Source organism: Oryctolagus cuniculus, chromosome 6 (assembly GCF_964237555.1).
Source record: "Oryctolagus cuniculus chromosome 6, mOryCun1.1, whole genome shotgun sequence".
Lineage (NCBI taxonomy): Eukaryota > Metazoa > Chordata > Mammalia > Lagomorpha > Leporidae > Oryctolagus > Oryctolagus cuniculus.
The window spans coordinates 56,910,452-56,932,933 of NC_091437.1; the positions used below are offsets into that span (position 1 = coordinate 56,910,452).

At 47.4% G+C, this 22,482-nt stretch overlaps 1 protein-coding gene across 3 annotated transcripts in view; it reads left to right on the top strand.

The window, feature by feature from the left end:
• DOCK2 (dedicator of cytokinesis 2) overlaps positions 1-22,482 on the top strand; it is a 464,436-nt gene that overhangs the window by 378,165 nt on the left and 63,789 nt on the right. For all 3 annotated transcript variants that reach the window (XM_051843586.2, XM_017341248.3, XM_070076408.1), the window contains exons 30-32: positions 6,270-6,348; positions 13,191-13,291; positions 13,383-13,441. In XM_051843586.2, coding sequence (XP_051699546.1) covers positions 6,270-6,348; positions 13,191-13,291; positions 13,383-13,441 — 239 coding nt within the window. The remainder of the gene's footprint in view (positions 1-6,269; positions 6,349-13,190; positions 13,292-13,382; positions 13,442-22,482) is intronic.

Genomic DNA, 22,482 nt, shown 5'->3' on the forward strand with positions numbered 1-22,482 from the left:
TAACTAGAACCCCAAATTATGCAGGAACTGTTGGGGGGCTCTTGGGGTGAGCAGACCCTGACACTAAGCTGAAATATGCTGATTCATCAACCTTCTTAGTGCATGGAACATTGTGTGTGTTGTGAGTGAAGCATCTTACAGGCCGCGTGGATAGTCAGTGTCTCAAGGGGAGGGATAAGAGCTCCTGGTTCCCTGGCCAACTCTTTTATCCTCCATCTTTACCTTTTGGTCGGTAGAGTTAGCTACATCATGAGAGCCACAGTGGAAGGGGAAGGGGATCCAGAGAGACCTTCCCCTTCCCTTGATGATCCTTACCACAAAGGACATTCCTACCTCCAATTCCCTCTTTATTTACATCACAAAACCCGTGGGTTTGTACCTATGCTGTGTTGTCTCATCAGAGCACTATCAGTTCATGACAGCACCATCAGCCTTGGGTCCTCCTGCCCTAATTTTTAAAAAATTTATCTATTCATTTGAAAGCCCAAGTTACAGAAAGATAGGGAGAGACAGAAAGAGAGATCTTCTTTCTACTGGTTCACTTCCTAAGTGGATGCGATTGCCATCGTTGAACCTGGCCAAAGCCAGGCTCCAGGAGCTTCTTCTGGGTTGTCTATTTGTGTAGCAGGGCCCAATAACTTGGGCCATCTTTTGTTGCTTTTCCCAGACCACTTGCATGGAACTAGATCAGAAGTGGTGCAGCAGGACACAAACCATCTCCCATAAGAGATGCCAGCATTGCAGGTGGCAGCTTTAACCACTATGCCACAATGCCAGCCCCCCTTCTGTCCTAGAATTAGGAGGTGAGGTAGTGGGTCATTAACAACAAGTGACATTTATGGGGGACTTCTCTGTGCCAAGGCACTCAACCACTGGCTTCACATTCTGCATATCATTTTGTCTTCACAGATGGTTCATTTTAAACATGGGTCAGTTGAGATTCACAGGGGTCAAGCAAACAACCCAAGGTCACAGCTCAGAGACTGGCAGGTCAGAAGATATCCTTGGCAGGCTCTCTCTAGGGCCTGCAGGAGTCTGTGTGCTCCTTCCACTCATGGCTCCATGGCAAGGAGTTGTGCTTATGGTGCAGATAGACTTACTGAGGAAGTAAAACAGAGAGTCATGGGTCCCACTGTGACAAGGGTCTGCTCTACCATGATGGCAAGCAAGAAGCTGGGGACCAACTGGTAGCTACAGTACAAGCTGAAGCACAACAGTTTCAGGATATCAAACCTCAGATGGTCCTCTCATTCTGCCGGTTTCTTCCTGCTCACCATAACTTGTTCCCTGCTCTGTTGCTTATGACTTCTGGTTGCTCAGGGAATCATCTGTTCATGGATTCTCCTCAGAGCTTAGGTTCATTGCATTCTTCTGGTTGCCCTGCTTTCAAACTGTCTAAAAGGATTTGATGTACACTCCTGTGCAGGCTCTGCCCCCAGCAGGCAGAAACACCCATATGACCACCACAGATTGCTGCTCAGCCCATGGAAAACTGTCTTGAGTCACATGATGGCCCTGGGCTCCTTAAGCTATGCACAGGGCAGCAGAATGATGTGGCAAAGTATAAAGGTACCCTGTGCGTGTTGAACAGGACTAGAAGCATGCCAGTGCCATTGTCCATGGCACGCTGGCCTTAGGCATAGCCAGTGTGTCCTTCTAGTTAAGTGTAAAGGCTTTTAAGGATAGACCTGAAAATGGGTCTGGACCTTGCTGCTTATTAGCTGTGCAAATGTTGGGAGTTATTGGATCTTTCCAAGGCTCATTCTCTTCTGGGTGTAACCATAGCACCTACCTCAGTTTGTCAGATTAAATAAAATAATATCTGTACAGCACTCAACACAGGGCATATGAATGATAACCACTGATATGCCCATCCTTGCTATTATTCATAAAGTGAGCTCATAGCCTGGATTGAACGAAATTACAGAGATTTCCTTGTGGAGAGAATAACATAGTAGTTAAATATTTAGATTCTGAAGACAGCAAACCTTCATTTAAATCCTGGTTCTACATGTATAGGCTGTTATTGGGAAAGTTCCCTAAACTCATATCTGTAAAATAGAAACAACATCAAACTCAGAGAGTTAATTTAAGAATTAGAAGAAGAAAGAAAGAATCCATGCCACGCACCTAGCACAGACACTGGCACGTGGCTGATAACTGTGGCTGTGATAACAGTTTGATAAGCATCATGGGTGAGATGCAGGAACTGTTAGGCTGCGATTTCATAATGAATTCTGCATTCAACCTTTCAAGTTCACTGTTGAGAGTAACATACAGTTGAGTATGTTTTCATTTCACCATAATAGTACAATTATTTTTCTAGAAAGAGGAGAAAAAAGGTCTACTTTTCTAAACCCACACATAGCAAATCAAAGTGAAATGATTCTCAACGTATGATTGTGGAAGAATCCAGACAGAGAGGGGATCCTTGATCCACTTCCCCCATCCCCTGTCTGCTACCACTCCCTGTCATCAGCATGGGGGACTCATCACTTCTTGGTCACTGTACTAGCCCCTGAGAGCTGGAGACAGTTTTGGGCCAGCAATCAAAATAATGAGTAGTTACTAGAACTACTGATAGCTTTGCTGTTGCCAGGATTGTATAAAATTCCTCATTGTTGTGCCATAATTCCAAGTTGTTTATATACAATATGACAGCCACTCAATGCATTTGCAAAATCATAGAAATCTTACTTTTTGACAGGTTGTTGGGGTGGTGTATTTAGGGGGATGTTTATTTCTATTTTCTCAAGTTCTTCCTGGCCTCCTACTGGTTGTTAACTGCTCCCTGCTCTCTGTCTGTCCATTTCACTGCTGGCCCCTGGTCATGCCATCCAAAGGGGTCTGAAGCAGCCACGGCTACTGTGTTGGTGTTTTGCTCTGTGCCAAGCACTGCACTCAGCACTGATGATGTGTGTGCCCATGAAATCTTGATGCTGTAGCATGAAGGTTACATGACTGCTGGAAATTAAGCCATTGGAGGTGACATTAACACATCCTAAATCCTCACGGCTAGCAAGTGGCAAAGCCAGAAATCATACCCAGTTAAGCATGTTTCTCCAAATCCTATGATCTTAACACCAGGATAAACCAACGTATTTGCTCACCGAACATGTAAAGTGTGCAATGAACACCAGGCCCAGCATTCTTGGCAAGCAGTGACTGATGTAGCAAATGTTTTAGGTACCCTCCCACACTCTTGGCCCATCCGAAACACACCTGCAGCTTCAATGGCTATACCCCACACATGCTGAGAGTCTCCTTCTTCTTTTTCCTCTGGGCTTTCTCTGACTGCACAGTGCTAAGCCCACCTGTGGGGCAGGCCAGAAGAACCACCCACTTAATACCCACTGGAGCAATTTTGAACCAGGGTGGGGCTAGTACTAGTGGTATAAATAGCCCTGCCTCTCCAGCGCTTGGGAGGGACACTTCTGACAGGCAGTTGTATTGTTTAAAGTCACTTAGAGGTTCCCAAGCAGAACTGAGCCACAATTACTACTCACAGCAATAGTCTTCTCATCAGCACTTTATTGGCTTCCCGTGGAGTCTCAGGTAGCCCAAGTGAGTGTTTTCCTTGGGTCAGCCACTCAGTAGACAAATAGTTTCTGATTGACTGCTGTTCCTCAACAGTAGGACAGAATGGGTAAGATCTGGTCCGAGATCACTAAGATTTTACAAGCACATACATCCAAAGAGAACTTGGCCACAGGAGGACATGGGGGAGTTATGAGGCAGCTGCTAGAATTCAGATAGAAAATGATGGTGGCTTGGCTCAGGTTGGCGGCAGGATGGCGAAGCAGTTAGAAAGTACTGCAGAATGTACTGACAGTCCAGGCAGAGTATGAGAGAAACAGCAAGGTTAGGGGCGTTACCAAAGCTGTTTTTCCCCCTCTGCAAGCTTAGACAAATGGAGTTGTTCTTAACTTAGATGGGAAGACTACAGAAAGAATATTTGGGAGGAGAGTGTCAGAGGACAGGTATTAGGGATTCAGCTTTTGACATGTGAATTTGAGATGCTGATTAGTCACCCAAGTAGAGATTTAGAACAGAGGCCTCAGTGTAAGCTGGTGTTCAGGGGGCGAGGCCAGGCATGGAGATGGAATTGGGGAATCACAGGCACGTGGAGTGCAGAGCACGGGAGCATGCAGGGAGGCGCTCGTCCCCAGGAGAGTGCGGTCTAGTAGAGGAGGCAGATAGTCCTGCGTCACACAAGTAAGTCATCCCAGCCCATGGGGAATGTTGGGGAGGGAAATTGCGTGAGTATCCTTTAGGGGACATAGAGATGCTGCAAACCCTGCCCTGCAGAAGCTCGGGGTGTGAAAAAGGAGATTCTGCATAAAGAGCTGCACAGAAACAGCTAGAATATACAGTGTGGGAATAAGAGGGGTGCAGACCGAGAGGAGGTAGCAGCACGTGGGGCTGGGAGAATGATGGAAGACTTCATGAAGGAGGAGGCTTTTGACCTGGACCACGAGGGATACACAGGATTTTGATGTTCAGAGCTTAGAAGAGGGGCATGGACACAAAGAAAGCACAAGGTCAGGTAGCCAGGGAACAGCCAGAAGCACAGAGTAACAGTGAGAGAGAAGCTCTGGAACCAACGTTGAGGTCCAGTTCAGAAACGTTATGACTGTCAGAGAAAAAGTTTGTACCTAGCCTGGGGGTAGTGGGAGCCGTAGATTTCAGTGATTGACATGAGAGGATCTGTTCCTTAGGGCCAGGAGCTCCTGAGTATAAAGGGTCAAGAGATAGGAGGCTGCAAGGCCAGTTAGCAGAGCTTGGTGTGGAGGAAGGAGAGGAGGAAGTGTCCAGGAAGACATATATTTTTAAAGATTTATTTATTTATTTATTTGGAAGTCAGAGTTACAGAGAGAGAGAAAGAGAGAGAGAGAGAGACGCACAGAGAGGCAGTCTTCCATCCACTGGTTCACTCCCAATGGCTGGGACTGGGCCAGGGCAAAGCCAGATGCCAGGAACTCCATCCTGGTCTCTCATACGGGTGCAGGAGCCCACGCACTTGGGCCATCTGCTGCTGCTTTCCCAGTCAGAAGCTGAGCAGTCAGGGCTCAAACTGGTACTCTAGTACGGGATGCCGGTGTCACACATGGTGGCTTACTCTGTGCTACAATGCTGGCCCCATTCTTTCTTATACACTTACACTGGAGGATAACAGTAGGGGTTGACGTTTGGCCTAATGGGTAAGCTGCCAGTTGGGATGCCCACTTTCCATAACAGAGTGCCCAAGCTTTGGTCCTGGCTCCCCTTCAGACTCCACCTTCCTACGAGCTGTCCCACAGACCCTGGGAGACAATAGGCGATGGCACAAGTTGATGGGCTTTTGTCACCTGCATGAGAGACCTGGATTGAGATCATGGCTTCTGTCTTTGGCCTGCCCCAATAAACCAGCAGAGAGGTGTGTTCTCTCTCTGTCTGTCTGTCTGTCTCTCTCTCTCTCTCACAAGTTTTTTTAAAAGACCACATTTAAAATAAAATCAAGCATCAGTAGAATGTATTGTTTACTAAGTACATAAGCTAGTCACATTGCTATTATCATGATCAAATATTGTGCACTAACAATTCCACGTGCTAGACTTACATACAACTAGCAGTGCAAGAGTTACAGATTATACGCAAAAGAGTGATCATTGGAAAATTGCTTATAACAGGAAAATCCGAAGAACAGCAAAAAGCCTCATCAGTAAGAAACCGATTGAGTAAGCTGTGATCCATCCCTACCATGGAGTGCTCTTTAGTGATTAAGAAGGATCATGTATATCTGCATCCATCGGCACGAAAGGAGCACACGATGTGGCGTTTAGTAAAAAGGCTGCAAAACAGCATTCATCCTGTAACCTCATTTATCAAAGTGATATTCTTAAAATATCATTCTTGTATATATTCCTAGGGAGACCTTTGAGATTATGCTCATCACAGTGTCTCCGACAGCCTCCTCTAGATGGTAGGATTTGATGGTGTGTTGTTTGTTGTTGGTTTAGGAGGGGGAGATTTCTCTTTAGAGCTTTTCTGGGTGGGATGAATTTTCTGCTTTAAACTGCTAATATCTTCAACAGTAAGACAGTGTGAGTTTTCAAAAGGAGGTCAGACAGTTCTGGGGTTCTTACAAGGCTAACGTGGCCCCATAACTTGAGTGTGGGTAGATGTTAATCTGTATCACCTGTGCTATTCCAAGGAGCGAGGGAAGGGAATTTAGCCCTGGCATGAGGGAGCATGCTCAGATAGCCAGATAACTTTCTCCCCTCTTCCAGGGTCTTCCTGAGAGCTATCAACAAGTTTGCAGAAACCATGAACCAGAAGTTCCTAGAACACACAAACTTTGAGTTCCAGGTGAGTGTGAGACTTTGCAGCCAGCCTCGGAGCTGCACTGGGGTGCTCTGGCATTTCGGGGTTAATGTCTCCATCAGGTCCCTCCCAAAGCACGTGGAAAGGATGCAGGAGTTTCCGGGGCCTTCCACAGAGGGGTGCGGGTGGTGCGGGAAGCTCTCAGGCTTTGCAAGCATGGTCTGATGCAATAGTCATTAACTGAGTACCATATGCAAATATGATGGTAGATAGATCTTGTGCTAACAAGGAGACTGGTATTCATTCATTGTCAACGAAACCAAATACATCTCTGTGGCTTCCTGATCCCTCCCAAAGTCACTTTTGGTTCTTAGCCAAGACCTGGGCCTTCTAAGCGATTCATGAGCCTAAAACTGTGTCCATGGGACAGAGTGGCACACCTCTTCCAGGTCCACAGCCTGCTATGAAAGTCCAGATCTGATTGACAATGTGGGCGAAGGCCCCCTAAAGGCAATCCCATTCCAGGGAAATCTGTGACTCCAGGATCTGCTGCCATGGGGTCCTCAGGAGTAGCAGTCACTGAGTCCAGGGGCCTGGGGCTGAGGCATCCAATGCCTGCCTGGGCATCACACGGTCACCAGCTGAGCAACTTCAGGCTGTGCCTACACAGTACCCCTGCCTCGGATGAGTCATCCACTGAATCCCTTTTCCACGTCATAAGGTTTTTTTCAGAACTGGAATGTGTGAAGGTTCTTGCTGGGAAAATTTACTGGTGAGGTCCCACCAGTTTCCATTCCAATCTTTCCCCCTCAAAGAGGCCTCCCCGCTGCCTGACTCCTCTCTGAGGATGGCCCACACCCAACCCAGGGCTGTGCACCACCACTTGGCTGGTTGGAGTCCCTTCAGAACACTGTCATTTGCGATCATTGTTCTTATTTGTCTACACCCGTGTTTTCTCTCCTTCCTTCAGTACAACATGAGCTTCATTAGCGCAAAGACCTTGTATTCACAGCAACCGTATCTGCCATGCCTGGCACCTAGTAGGTCCACTGGAGGAGGTGATGTCTGCCTGAGGGTTGAGGGATCCCCCCTGCTGAGAGCACTGGCTGACGAGCGTTTGTTGAGGCTGAAAGGATGAACGTTAGCTCTGAACAGGACTCTCCCACAAAACCTTGCGTTCAAACCATGCAACTGAACCATAATGAGAAGCCTGGTGAAGAGCCCTCTGCTGTTGGCTTATCCATGCCACATCTCCCGAGAAGCACTTGATGGGTGCCTTTCTCAGTCCCCAGAACTAGGTAGCTACTGTCACCAGTGCTGTCTGCTCTAAGCATACAGGGCAGTAAGACTCAAGGTGATGACTTGAAAGCCTGAGTCCATCAGCCTGGCACTCACAGTGGCTGACACCAGAGCCCACCAGGGAGCCACTGCCACATGCTGGCTGTGGAGCTTTATCCAGCCCGAGGTGGTTGGCAGCTGGGTCTGGGTGAGAGTGTCTCCTGGCATTACAGATCTTTGACATGGGAACACAACGTGACACTTTGGCTGCTCTGAATCAGGAGAAATGTTTGATTTCCTTTCAAATGTGGCCCAGATGCCCACAGGCTCTAGTTACGGATGTTTTCAGGGAAATTAATAAGGCCATTGTTCTCCTGGATGGGCCAGCCGTGGCTGTGTTTGGACCATAAAAGTGCAAGCCGGTTTGTTCTTCTGTGGCTGTTGGTAATGTCTGCCTCGGACCTGCCTTCCCCCTCCACCATCTCTGGGGGATACTTACCAAAAGAAGTATGTCCTCAGTTCCTCAGGCCCTCCTTTTAGTTTTATCTTGTCTTCCCAGAAGAAAATCTATGCGGGAAACATGCCAAAAGGTGGGCGTCTCTCAGCTTAGGAGCTGTGTGACTTCAAGCAAATTACTCTACCTCTCTGTTCCTCAGTTTCCTCAGTATTCAACTCCAATACTAATGGCAGCTACCCTATTGGATTGTTATGAGGGTTCAGTGAATGAATGGGAGAAGAGCAGTTAGAATAGTGCCAGAAGCATAGCACCCATTTAATAAATGTTAACTCTTTCTAGTAATAATCGTGATGATGCCGATGGTGAGGGCCCTGAATTTGTTGTCAGTGTTTGATAAACTGTGAAGCCAGAAGGTCACTCCAGCATTGGCCTGGGGCCGTCACACCTGCAAGATTCTGTAAAACAGGAAAGTGGCCAACATTACAAAATAAAACGTCTCCTTCTCTAATACGGCTTCCATGGATATTTATTGAAAAGTACCAGAAAACAAGATCATTTTTCAGCCTTATCTTTGTTCTCTTACCTTCTCCTCCCTCCCATGTGAGAATGGATTTGCTCTCTGTACCCTGCCTGGAACAGGCCTTGTCTCCTTCTTACGGTTTCATTAATTATGCATTTAATATCAGCAGGAACAGCATCCATCACCGAACACTGCTGGTCTTGGCAGCTGCTGTCCAGAGGAGGGGCAGGTGCAATGAGGTTATCCCTAATATCTTTTCCCGAACTGTGGTTTCGTGATTCAAAGGGTAGAAAGCGAGAAGCCCTGTGGATGCCAGCCTGTTGGTGACAAGCCCTTAGAATTACAAAAATGATGACTTCTGCTTGAGACTAAGATCATTTGCATGCTTGGGCCTTATTCAGGATGCTGGGTCGTGGTGGTCATTTCCACGTGCATAGTCAGGGAAGAGCAGGAGAGGAGTTTGAATTCAACTTTGTACAGACTTTAGCTTAAGGGCAATTCTTGGCCAGCGCTGCGGCTCACTAGGCTAATCCTCCGCCTGTGGCACCGGCACCGGGGGTTCTAGTCTCGGTTGCACCTCTTCCAGTCCAGCTCTATGCTGTGGCCCGGGAAGCCAGTGGAGGATGGCCCAGGTCCTTGGGCCCTGCACCCTGCATGCGCCGACCGTAGCAGCTACTTGGAGGGTGAACCACCAGAAAAAGGAAGACCTTTCTCTCTCTCTCTCTCTCACTGTCTAACTCTGCCTTTAAAAAAAAAAGGAAATTCTTATGGGCCCAGACTATTGCCGCATGCTTTGGGGAATTCAGAAGCAAGGGTTTTGGGAGTCTTAATGGAAGGCTCATCTTTTAGACTTTGAGCTTTTGAAGGTGACTAACCTTTTTTAGACATCTACTTAGGGTGTGATAATCCTTATCATAATCCTGTTGCGTTAACATATACCCATCTCATTGGTGAATAAACTGAGATTAAGAGAAGTGGTTGGCTTTTCTACTAAAAGCCCGAATAGCTACTAAGTGGCACTGCTGGGATTCGACCTCAGGCCCATGTGCCAGCTCTTTCCACTCCTCTGTACCACCTCTTAGAACAGGGCTTTTGGATTCTACCAGCTGGCTCTTTCTGGCTCCAGAAATACTCTCTGACCTTGCTAGTTCTTCCTGGCACTCGGATATAGAGCTCAAAGATGATTGGCTGTAGGATTAGACTCTACTTTTTTGGAAACTCTGATTGGCGCAGGGACCACTTTTAGGCTCTAGGAAATCTGTTTCTATGTCAGCAGCTCTATGATTGGTACTAAGATTCTTCTCTCAGCCCCGAAGCTGTAATTGGCTTTGGGTGTGGTTATTCCTGCCTATACCTTCAGACATTTTTAAATCACTTTCTGGGTCCAGTTGGTCTTTGGATCATTTTTTTTTATTTTTTAAAGATTTTATTTTTATTTATTTGAGAGGTAGATTTACAGACAGTGAGAAGTAGAGACAGAGATAAAGGTCTTCCATCTGCTGGTTCACTCCCCAGATGGCTGCAACGGCCGAGGCTTCGCCAATCTGAAGCCAGGAGTCAGGAGCTTCTTCTGGGTTTCTCATGTGGGTGCAGGAGCTCAAGGATTTGAGCCATCATCTACTGCTTTCCCAGGCCATAGCAGAGAGCTAGATTGGAAGTGGAGCAGCTGGGACTTGAAACAGTGCCCATATGGGATGCTGGCGCCACAGGTCGGGGATTAACCTACTGAGCCACAGCACTGTCCCCTCGGATCATTTTTAAACCAACATGCTAGATCTTGTGAAATGAAAAACTTCCAGAACATTCTCAACCATTAGTGAGGGAATGAGAGCCAGCTTGGTGTTTATATAAGGAAATGTAACCCATAACAACAACAACAAAGGTGAGGGAGAGACACGAGACACACACCACACACAGAGAGGGAGTAGTCATCAGAGACTGACAGCCCAGAGCACCACCAGGGGCCTCCTGGTGGAGTGGCTGCTCCAGGCAGGAAGATGGGTGGATCCCTGGGGACAGTTTGCCTAGCCATCATGCCAACCTCCATCCTGATGTTCCCTACGTGAGGCCATACTGGACCCTCCCACCGCAGAATCAGCAGCATCTCCCGAGTGGTCACAGAAGGCCAGCCGGCTGCATTTCAGCAACACTGCCTGCTGGGTCCTTTTTTATGTTTAATTGAAACTTGGGATAAAGAATAATTCAAGGCCATTCAGAAAGAATCCTGCAGGATGCAATATATTTGATCTCTCTGCTATAAAGATCGTGAAGCATCGGATGAAGCCGTGGAAACCTTAGGCAACAACAAAAGCTAAAGGAAGCCAAGGAAGGGGAAGAACAATTTTAGCAGAAGAGCCTGGTGGTTGAGAATGCAAGCCCTGGGGCAGGATAAACATGGATCCAAATGCCACTTGCATCATTTTGCAGCTGTGTGACCTTGGGCAATCACTGGTCCTCTAGGGCCTCAGTTTCCTGATCTCTGAATGGGGAGTTCCCTCAGAGGATCTCAGGAGAATGCACACAGAATACTGACTCACTGATGAACTCATTCCCCTGTGAGCATGCTGGGGCAGAGGAGACACTAGGCACAGTGTACTAAACAACAGTAACTAAACAGGTGATGTTCTTGCCTGCATGATGCTTGCAGCCCATAGCGGAGACAGAAAATAGAGTTCAAAATACATCATAAGTCCTGTGAACAGGGTGTCAGGAGAGTGAATACAGGGTGGATCTGGGGCCGCTGCCTGCAGTGCTGGCATCCCATGTGGGCACCGGTTCAAGTTCTGCCTGCTCTACTTCCAATACAGCTCTCTGCTTTGGCCTGGGAGGGTAGTAGAGAATGGCCCAAGTCCTTGGGCCCCTGCACCTGTGTGGGAGACCCAAAGGAAGCTCCTGGCTCCTGGCTTCAGATCATCACAGCTCCTGCCATTGCGGCCACCTGGGGAGTGAACCAGCGGATGGAAGACCTCTCTCTCTCTCTGCCTCTCCTCTCTGTGTAACTCTTTCAAGTAAACAAATAAATAAAAATAAAAAAAAATAAAGTAAACAAATAAATAAAAATAAAAATAATATAATAAAATATAATAAAATAAATAAAAAAAAAAAAAAAAAAAAGTGGATCTGCTCTACTCTTAGTGAAGGGAAGACTTCCCCAAGAAGTGGTGTTTAAGGTTTAAGTAGGAGTTTACTAGCCAAAATTTCCTCTGGAGTTCATGTAACTATGCCCCAAAGATTCTATTATCCTCAATTTCCAGATGAAGAAACTGAGACTCAGAGAGGCGGGGTAACTTGTTCATGACAATGGAGCTGGTGATTGCATTGGGAGCCTGGTAGGCAACTGAACAGTGTCTATGACAACAAACAATGAAGACAACAAACAAACAACAACAAAACTTGCATAGACCCTAGGACTTAGCAGTTCCAACTCTAGGAATGCTTTCTATAAATATAGTTTCCCACGCATAAAGATGTTTGAACAAGGATGTTGATTACAGAACTGTTGGTAGAGATAAAAAAAATGTTGGAATCAAGATAAATGTCTATAAATAGGGAATTGGTTAAAATTAAAGTACAGACTTATAGCAGAATACCATTCAGCAATAAAAGAGTGAAGCAGATCTGTGTGTGCTAGTATGGAAACATTTTCAAGAGGAAAAAAACCCCAAAGTACAGCAGACTGTTTTAAAAGATCTTTATGTAGATACTCATATTTATTTGCTTGTGAATAAAAATTTGAAAAGATATCCAAGAAATTGTTAACATTTTCTTCTGGGGAATTAGATGAGTGTCCAAAGTAGGATGGAAAATAACCTTTTGCTATGTTACTGTTTAATCCGTGTATAGATCCCAGTTTTAGAGTTTTTTGGGGTTAATTAAAAATAACTCAATTCTCATTCTATCTACCAGCAGTATGACTTTGGGTGGTCATTTAACTTATCTGTACCTTATCATTTAGGTCGTGAAAGAAGGGAGTGTATGGCCCATGGTAAAAATGGAATGTTTGTTACTACAGAGATTTTGAGGCCTGACCTCCATGGCATCCAAACACAACTGGTCAGGGCAGAAAACAGAGTTTGAACTTCTAACATGTTCCCAGGTCCTGCTGCTCTAGGAACCACACTTGGAAACCATTTGAGCTACAGGAAAGGAAAAGGCAAATTATTTTAAGACAGAAGGGATTGCAGACGGGTCTGTGAGCTATCAGGTGAATTAGGAAGGGCATCACCCTCTAATTCCTGGGCAGGAACCCAACTCACCTGGGCTTCCAGCAGAGGGGAGAGTGGTTGTCTTTTAAAAACACAAAAAAAGGCACTACACCCCAAAATAAATAAATAAATAAACAAACAAACAAACAAACACAAAAAGCAGCTCTTGGGATCCTCCTGCCCATCCTGATCCTGTTGTGGAAGAGGGGACATGGTCAGTGCCCAGAGAAATCCATCCTCTGTCCTCCCTCTGGCTCAGATGTTAATTGCATAGTCCGTGCCAGTTGGAAATTTGCAGTGTGCACAATGAAACTGGCTCTGCCTCTGTCTTCTGCCGTCTTCATAAATTATTCACGTCAGCCAGCGTTTAATAAGTCCCCCCCTCACACCCTCTTCACGCCTGTCCTCTCCCCTCCTTCATTTACAGCTGTGGAACAACTACTTTCATCTGGCCGTGGCTTTTATCACTCAGGATTCTCTGCAGCTGGAGCAGTTCTCGCACGCGAAGTACAACAAAATTCTGAATAAGTAGGTGGCACTCCTGGGTTTCCTGAAGGGGGCGGGGTTTCGTGGGATGCTCTGAGATAGTGCCTGAAGCGCGCGTTTTTGTTCCTCTTAGGTACGGGGACATGAGACGGCTAATTGGCTTCTCCATCCGTGACATGTGGTACAAGCTTGGTGAGTAGGCACCCCAGTCCAGGTAGACACATCGGCACGTGCCCAGCTCCTTCCTGAAGGCCATGTGTCGGGGACAACAAGGCTTTCGTTAGCAAGGGCTTGGAATCAGGGTTTATCACTGTACACGCCCCCGGGCCCTGATGAGGGTAGCCACGCCCACCCGCCAAGCTGCTGAGAATCTGCTTCGTGCTATCCACAAGCGGTTGCGGAGTCAAATTGGCATTTATGAGGAACAGGGGCAGGGAGAGGCAGGACTGCTGTGAGAATTCACATCCTCCTACGACAGAGACCTGTGCTGCTGACGGCCAGGCAATTCTACATCCAGCATCCTGCTTCCTACATGACGTGGTGCACAAAACCCTCCAACCTTAGGGGCAAGAACTGGTTGTCTAGGATGAGAGGGTCTTTAGATCTGAAAGGTGACCCCAGGAGTTATCCTCACCTGTGTGGGCTACAGGACTCATGCATGATTACTTGAGTGGTAGCCTGGGAGGAAGGAAGCAGAGGCTGGAACCAGGGACACATGTATTAAGAGTCTGAGTGAAGGGAGTGCTAAGGAGGTCATATTTAATCTTCACATCATCCCTTGCAAGATAGAAACTGCCCCTCTTCCTTTTATCGATCAGGAAACTCGGGGATGGAAGCAATTTGGTTGACATCAAACAGCTGGAAGTCTCGGAGCATGGTTTTGATTCCATGAGGGCAGGGGCCATCCGCATTATCCACAGCCTGAACCCTGCTGCACAAATCTGTGCTGGAAGATGCGGGGGCGGGGGGGGGGGTTGGTGGTGGTGGTGGATGAGTGAATGAGCAGTAAGGAAGAACGCCTGTTTTCACCTCTGGTTTTTGTGCTCCCTTCTGCCTCTCCGATGCCCAGTTCTCTTGCCTGAACTTGGCTGTTGACTGTCTTTAGCAGAGGCACCTAGAAGAACTGTGCCCAACTCTTGGATTTCATCTTCATGACATTCTACCCTCAACCCCTAAACTTTGCTTCTTGCTTCCCCGGACCTCTTAGTGTCTGCTGCTTCCCATTGAGTTTGCAGGACGACAGTTGCTTGCCCTTTCCGGCAAGCTCTGTCCACTGGGGGAAAGCACAGCAGGGCAGATGGACTTTCAGCTGGCAGCATCTGATTTGGGCTAAGAACACAAACTGGACAACAGAGAGGTTGCTGGTTGAGTCACAAAGTCCAAGTCAGGACTGAGGACCTAAGCCCAGAAAAGACTGTACATCTCTGCCTTGGGCCTTGTCCTGTCACTTACAAGCTATGAAGCCCAAAGTCAGGGAATTTGGTATCCCTGAGCCTATGCTGGGGAAACAGCACCTTCTCACGGGTTTGCTTTATATGGGGACAGATGAAGCCATTGCGGCCACCACACACAGAGGTTTTTTTTTTTTTTTTTTTTTTTTTTGACAGAGTGGACAGTGAGAGAGAGAGACAGAGAGAAAGGTCTTCCTTTGCCGTTGGTTCACCCTCCAATGGCCACTGCAGCCGGCGCACCGCGCTGATCCGAAGGCAGGAGCCAGGTGCTTCTCCTGGTTTCCTGTGGGGTGCAGGGCCCAAGCATTTGGGCCATCCTCCACTGCACTCCCGGGCCACAGCAGAGCTGGCCTGGAAGAGGGGCAACTGGGACAGAATCCAGCACCCCGACCGGGACTAGAACCTGGTGTGCCGGCGCCGCAAAGTGGAGGATTAGCCTAGTGAGCCGTGGCGCCGGCCCCACACAGAGTTCTTACCATTCTTACCTTTGCCCCCTTGGGGAGGACCTAATTCTACTGTGCTGGCTTCTTCATCAAAGCCCGGCCTGGTCTCAGTAATGCCTAAAGGGCAGGGCCCAGGCAGGTAATGTAAGAGTGAAGGGGCTGTGATGTGTTAAACCCCAGGTACTATCAACTATCAGCAGTTGGGGTGGGGTCACCCTCGGTTGTGTGGGCTGTCCGGTGAATTTGCAGGATATTAAGCAGTCTCATTGGCCTCTACCCTCCAAGCTTCCACCCTTCCTAGTTGTGAAGACCAAAAAAGTCTGAGTATTGTCACATGGCCCCTGGGGAGGAGGGGTCCCCTCTCTGCCTGTTTTTCTAGAAAAACACGTCTTTTTCAGTCTATCTTTGGTTTCTCCATTTTGAGTAAGGACAGGGGTATAAGAAATAATAATTCATATTTCATTTACCACGGCTTTGCCATAAGGGGAAGCAAACAACCACAGTGCAAGTGCAGGCCTAGCAATAGGCAGCACCTGGCCTCAGGGTCGGGAGTATGGCAAGGAGCAGGTGGCCTGGGCTCGGTGAGGCACAGAGCCCACAGACAGGGGTAGTTGTTGTCCCTCTCTAGCTGGTGGCTGCCCTGCTGGAATGCAAGCCCAGTGTTGTCAGAGCTTCCGTTTTTCAGAAGAAACCAGGACACTGAACTTTTACATATGTTTTGCAATGTATGAATATTAATAGCCACTAATTGAAAGTTTTCAAAATACTGGCTGTGCCCCACAGAAGGGAGAGGCCCAGATACGGTTTGCCTAAGCATTTGCTTCTTTGCTTTGCCATGGCAGAGCCCAGCTACAGCTGTGGGGGGCTTCCTCTCTCAGCTCTCCAGCCAGGGGTCTCCGGAATTGCCAGTCAGGGAGCTGTGCTTTGTCTCAAGTCCCTGCACAGAACCTGTTCTTTTCTGGGTGTCCTTTAGTGCCATTGTTTTGCACAGAGATTTTATTTAGATATAGAGTACGTTTTGGCAGCCATTCCTGTACTCCCAATTATGCTGATGAATGAGAAGATGTTACCAAATATTCCACCTGCTTAGAATCACAGACTATCAGAGCTGGAAGGGCCCTTTGGAGATGATATTGTCCGGCATTTTTCAAGTGTTTATTTTTAGCTGATAGCCAATAAAAAATATTGCACGACTAGATAAGTAAATTGGAGAAAAGGAGAGCTATTCTAATTGAAGTGAGTTGGGGGTCCCGAGCCATGATAACGAATGGCTCCTGAACGCCCCACATGGGCCCTTGAGGTTCTTCTGAGGGGAAGTCCTGAAGCTCGGCAGGAAATAGTTGGAAGCCACTGGTCTGGTCCAACCCAGCGCTTTACCCCTGAGGAAACTTGGGCCCAGAGAGGTGGGGTTTATACAAGATCATTTGGTGGATTAAAGGCACACTGGACAGGCACACTGGCATGTATCTATATGCCAATATGATTTGGGGGTTGCAAGAAGTGAGATTGACACTCTGCCTTCATCCAGGAAGATGTTTGTTGCAAAACTTGATGAAGAACCAGGTTATGGGAGGACAGGAGCCAGAGCCCTGGTAGGATACAAGGCAGGCGGTGCAGCCCCCCGCATTGCCTACAGGTTACTCCCTTCATGCTTACTCTGCTGAAGACACAGACTCCCGAGGACGCCATTCCACTGGCTGTCCTTGGATGACCCCTTGAAGTTCCCATCAAGTCACTAACCATCAATGGAGGTGGCGTTTCCCATTGTGAAGTCCAGGATGATACTGCTGGAAGAACGAGTTGCAGAGATCAGATGATATCCACAGACATCCACTGCAGAAAACAAGAAATAAAGGATGCTTTGCCCGCATGGCTGAGCCCTCACCTCCTGGCCAGGCTTCTGAGGAAGAGACAAGTACGTCAGCCTGAAGTGATCTTCCTGGCTGCAACAGCCTTCCACTCATTAGTTAAATGCCTGCCTTCTCGTTGCCTGTAGAGGCAGAGAGAATGAGGGCTGTCCCACTTCCATGCCATCCTGCACTCTCTGGGATGCAGGCATTAGCATGTTTTCTCTATGCTAACATGACTAACTGCTAATAAACATGAGGAATGAGTGCTATATACATTAGATGCCAATATAGTGAGACCACTACATTGGGTAATAGTATCTTTGGGAGTACAATTCATGCAATGTCCAAGACTGAGTGAAATTTAGAAGCAGACTCTGTTGATTATCCATGAAATAGCTTTTCTCTTCTTTCTGGCTAGCTAGACCTGGATTATTATTTTTATTTTTTTTTTAGGATTTTAATTTTCTCAGTTGACAATGTCCTCAGGCAGGTGGTAGCCATGTGACCCAACTCCATCCCACAAGAATCAGTAGAAATATACATCCTGGGGCTTCAGGAAAACATTTTTTCCCAGTTAAAAAAAATGAGGGTGGGCCAGCACCATGGCTCACTAGGCTAATCCTCTGCCTGTGGTGCTGGCACCCCGGGTTCTAGTCCCGGTTGGGGTGCTGGGTACTAGTCCCAGTTGCTCCTCTTGCAGTCCAGCTCTCTGCTGTGGCCTGGGAGTGCAGTGGAGGATGGCCCAAGTGCTTGGGTCCCTGCACCCGCATGGGAGACCGGGAGGAAGCACCCGGTTCCTGGTTTTGGATCAGCGCAGTGCGCCGGCTGTGATGGCCATCAGGGGAGTGAACCAACAGAAGGAAGACCTTTCTCTCTGTCTCTCTCTCTCACTGTCTTTAACTCTCTCTGTCTCTCTCACTGTCTAACTCTGCCTGTTAAAATAAATAAATAAATAAATAAATAAAAATTTAAAAAATGAGGTGAGGAGGGGGGAAGACAAATTCAATAAGTACAACACATTTTTACCCATAGCCCTTCTTCCTCTCCTCCTTTTTGGAAATAACAAGATTTCTGGAGGGGTAGTGGCGGTCTTGAAGCTATGAAGATGCAAATCACTTGCTGAGGATGGATGGGGAAGCTCTGGACTGACCATCTTCCAACTTCTTGTTAGGAGCAGCTCACTAGGCTAATCCTCCGCCTTGCAGCGCCGGCACACCGGATTCTAGTCCCGGTCGGGTCGCCGGATTCTGTCCAGGTTGCCCCTCTTCCAGGCCAGCTCTCTGCTGTGGCCAGGGAGTGCAGTGGAGAATGGCCCAAGTCCTTGGGCCCTGCACTGCATGGGAGTCCAGGAGAAGCACCTGGCTCCTGTCATCAGATCAGCGCGGTGCGGCGGCCGCAGCACGCCGGCCGCGGCGGCCATTGGAGGGTGAACCAACGGCAAAGGAAGACCTTTCTCTCTGTCTCTCTCTCTCACTGTCCACTCTGCCTGTCAAAAAACAAAAAAAAACAACAAAAAAAAAAACAAACTTTTCCCCAGGGAATATGCAAACTATTTTCTTTTTCTCTTTTAAAGATTCTTTTTCCATTGATTTGAGTTAGAGAAAGAGAGAGAGGGAGGGAGAGAGAGACATATCTTCCATCCTCTCATTCACTCCCCAAATGGCTGCAATGGCAGAGCTAAACCAGGCTGAAGCCAGTAACTTGGAACTGCACTTGGGTCTCCCATGTGGCTATGCTGCCCCAGGCACATTAGCAGGGAGCTGGATCTCAACCAGTGCCCATGTGGAATGCCAGCATCACAGTCAGCCTACTGTGCCTAAACACTGGACCCACAAACTATTTTCAAAGAATGTGAAATAGCCAGCTATGTTTATCAAAGATTACTGATAAAGAGTAAATCATTACACATGTTAGTTTTTAAATTTTGTGTTAATGCCGGAAACCATCAGGCCTTCATCATCACGATCATCAGTATTATCATTCTTGTCGTCGGAAAGACTTGAGCAGCTCTATGATTATAAGACAGGTAATTGCAAAGCTATACTCTTAGGTTTGAGGATTATTTAACATTCTTCTGGAAAGAGTCTAGACATGCATGTGAGTGAGTGTGTGTGTGCATCAGAGAGAGAGAGAGAGGGAGAGAGACAGAGAGATGTGCCTTGTTTTTGGAGAAGAGATATAGCCAGGGAGGTCTTGATGGGGAGAAGAAAAACATTCCTGAGGACCCAGCCACTAATGGGTTAATGCCATTTGTGCTTTTGGATCCTGGGATGATGCCAAATGTAATGTTCTCTTCCCAGTGCTGTAGCATCATAACATTTGATTTCTGCTTGGTGCGAAGCAATGCACATTTTGCTAAAATGACTTTGCACTTAACCCTCCCACATTCACTTGGTTTAACGCTGGGCTGCTGTGTTAACAATCAACATGGGAAAGAAAGACACATTCCCGCGGCCGGAGGCTCGGCCTCACATGTAGGGAGGCCGCTCCTGATGGAGCGATGAGAGTGTTGTGGGCATTCCTTTTCAAGCAGCTAGAGTGGCCAGGTCCAGGAGTGGGGGGAGGGTTGGAGACATGTAAGGCAGGTCCAGCTCTGCACGGAGGAGGCCTACCATCTAGTCAGGAGGACCAGGAATGTCGCTGTGAAGTACATGATAGAGACCCAGGAAATCAGACAGAAGGGAACCAAGTGAGGACCATAAGGGTCACTGCACTGGGGAAAGTGACTCCCAAATCAGGCACCAAAGGCTGATCCATGTCAGGACTCAAGGAATGATGGGGAAAAGGCAGGTTTCTTAGGGCTGGGGATAAAGCTTCTGAGAAGAAACAGGAGTTAAGATTGGAGACACTGAGCACTGTGGTAGACAGAATAATCGCTCCTCAAAGATGTCCTTGTACAAATACCCAGAACCTATGGAATAGGTGACCTGACATGGCAAAGGGGATTTTTCAGGTGTGATCAAGGAATCAGTCTCGAACATACTGAGTGTATCTTGGACTATTCACATGAGCCCAGTTCATTGACAGGGTTCTGACATGTGAACAGTTGAGGCAGGAGAGTCAGAGTCAGAGAGAGAGTTGAAGTTACACCACTGACTATAAAGAAGGGGCAATGGGGCCATGAGCCCAGGAGTGGAGGCAGCATCTAGAAGCTGTCAAAGGAAAGGAAACAGCTTCTTCTATGGCCGTTCTGGAAGAAACTCAGTCCTACCCACCCCTTGAATATTTTTAGCCTAATGAAACAGTTTCCAGATTTCTCACCTCCAGAAATTCAAGGTAATAAATTTGTGTTGTTTTAAGACATTAAGTTTGTGATGATTTATAACAGCAGTAATAGGAAACCAATACAAGCATGCACTCAAAGCCAGGCAGAGTGCCAAAGGCTGGGGTTCGAACTGAGAACAAGGCAGAGAAGGAGCCTCTGACCTCATGGACTTGTGATCGTTGTCACTGCTAGTGGCAGAGTTATTTAATTATAGTTGCAAAGGCAAAATAACTGTAGGACACCCAGAGACTCTGACAGCAAATGAGCCACAGATGGCTTCCGGGAGGAAGAGCCAGGGTCCTGAGCTCCAAGTACTGCCCTCCTATAGAAACAGAACAGGAGGGGCTGGTGCTATGGCAAAGTACACTAAGCCTCCACCTGCCATGCCGGCATCCCATATGGGAGCCAGTTTGTGTCCCAGCTGCTCCTCTTCCAATCCAGCCCTCTGATTATGGCCTGGGAAAGTAGTGGAAGATGGCCCAAGTGCTTGGGCCCCTGCACCCATGAGGGAGACCCAGAAAAAGCTCCTGGTTCCTGGCTTCACATCAGCCCACCTCCGGCCATTGCAGCCATTTGGGGAGTGAACCAGCGAATGGAAGACCTTTCTCTCTGTCTGTAACTCTATCTCTCAAATAAATAGATAAAAATCTTAAAAAAAAAAAAAAAAGAAACAGAATGTGATCCACCTACCTAATTTTAAAAAGCTCTACATTTAACATGTCTACATTTTAAAAGCATGCAATTTTAACAATACAAATGCTCCTTGACTTACAATGAGGGTTACACCCTAATAAACCCATCATAAGTTGAAAATTTCGTGAGGTCGAAAATGCATTGGCTATGCCAAGCCTGCTGAATGTCATAGCTGAGCAACTCAGCCCCCTTTTAGGATGTCAGTTGTTTCCATCCATGACCGTGGGGCCAGCTGGGAGCTCTGCTTGCTCCCACTACCCAGCATCAGATGATTGGATCATATTGCCAGCCAAGAAAAAGGTCTCAATCCAAAATTCAAAACGGTTTCTATTGAATGTGTGTGGCTTTTACACCATTGTAAAGTCAAAAAAATTTAAGCCAAACCATCATAAGCTGGGGACTGTTGGTATTTTATTACATGTTCTAAAATATTATCATTTCAGCATGTAATCAATGCACAACACACCTGATATTCTTTCTTCCCTATTGGAGCTCATTCTTTGAAATCTGTTGGATGTTTTACATTTATAGTGCATTTCAGTTGGACCAGCCACATTGCAAGTGGCTTAGAAGACTCATGTGGCTGGTAGTTTCCACATTGGATAGCATAGCTATAGAGAAGGAATACAGCTTTATTTGCGGGGCATATGTAGAGTAGGGTTCAGAGTGGGAATAGGGCCAAGGAGAGGGAGGCAAGAACAGTATGGCAGGGAAGGCCTGTGTGAAAGCCTGGGGGAGCAACAGGTGTGTTGGAGCAGAGGGAGGCTTGTCCGTGGAAGGAAGGTGGGCAGGAGGCCAGAGTCAGGGTAAGGAGAGGGAGCACTGGACCAGATGGCCTGCAGAGCTTGATCCCAAGAGCACAGAAGCCGTGGAAAGCCATGGATCAGCATGATCGGCTGAGGCTTTTCAAATATCTTTGAGGACAGATGACAAAACAGTTCAATAGAAAGAACAAAGTACAGAGGATCCTGAATGTCAGCCGTGGCAGATGACATAGATCCATCCCAGCTCTTTCCCTGGACCAAGTCTTTGCTCTGAAGCTGACCAGCCTAGATATTTCCATGAAAAGCTCAGGGAACTACATGAAGTTGGACAATTTTTATACTTTTTTTTTTTTTTTTTTTTTTTTTTACAGGCAGAGTGGACAGGGAGAGAGAGACAGAGAGAAAGGTCTTCCTTTTCTGTTGGTTCACCCTCCAATGGCTGCCGTGGCCGGCATGCTGCGGCTGGCGCACCGTGCTGATCCGATGGCAGGAGCCAGGTACTTCTCCTGGTCTCCCATGGGGTGCAGGGCCCAAGCACTTGGGCCATCCTCCACTGCACTCCCTGGCCACAGCAGAGAGCTGGCCTGGAAGAGGAGCAACCTGGACAGAATCCGGCGCCCCGACCGGGTCTAGAACCCAGTGTGCCGGCGCCGCTAGGTCGAGGGTTAGCCTATTGAGCCATGGCACCGGCCAATTTTTATACTTTTATCTTTTTATATTTCTTCTAGAACCTTACACTGTGCTAACTCCAAAGTATTCACCACCAC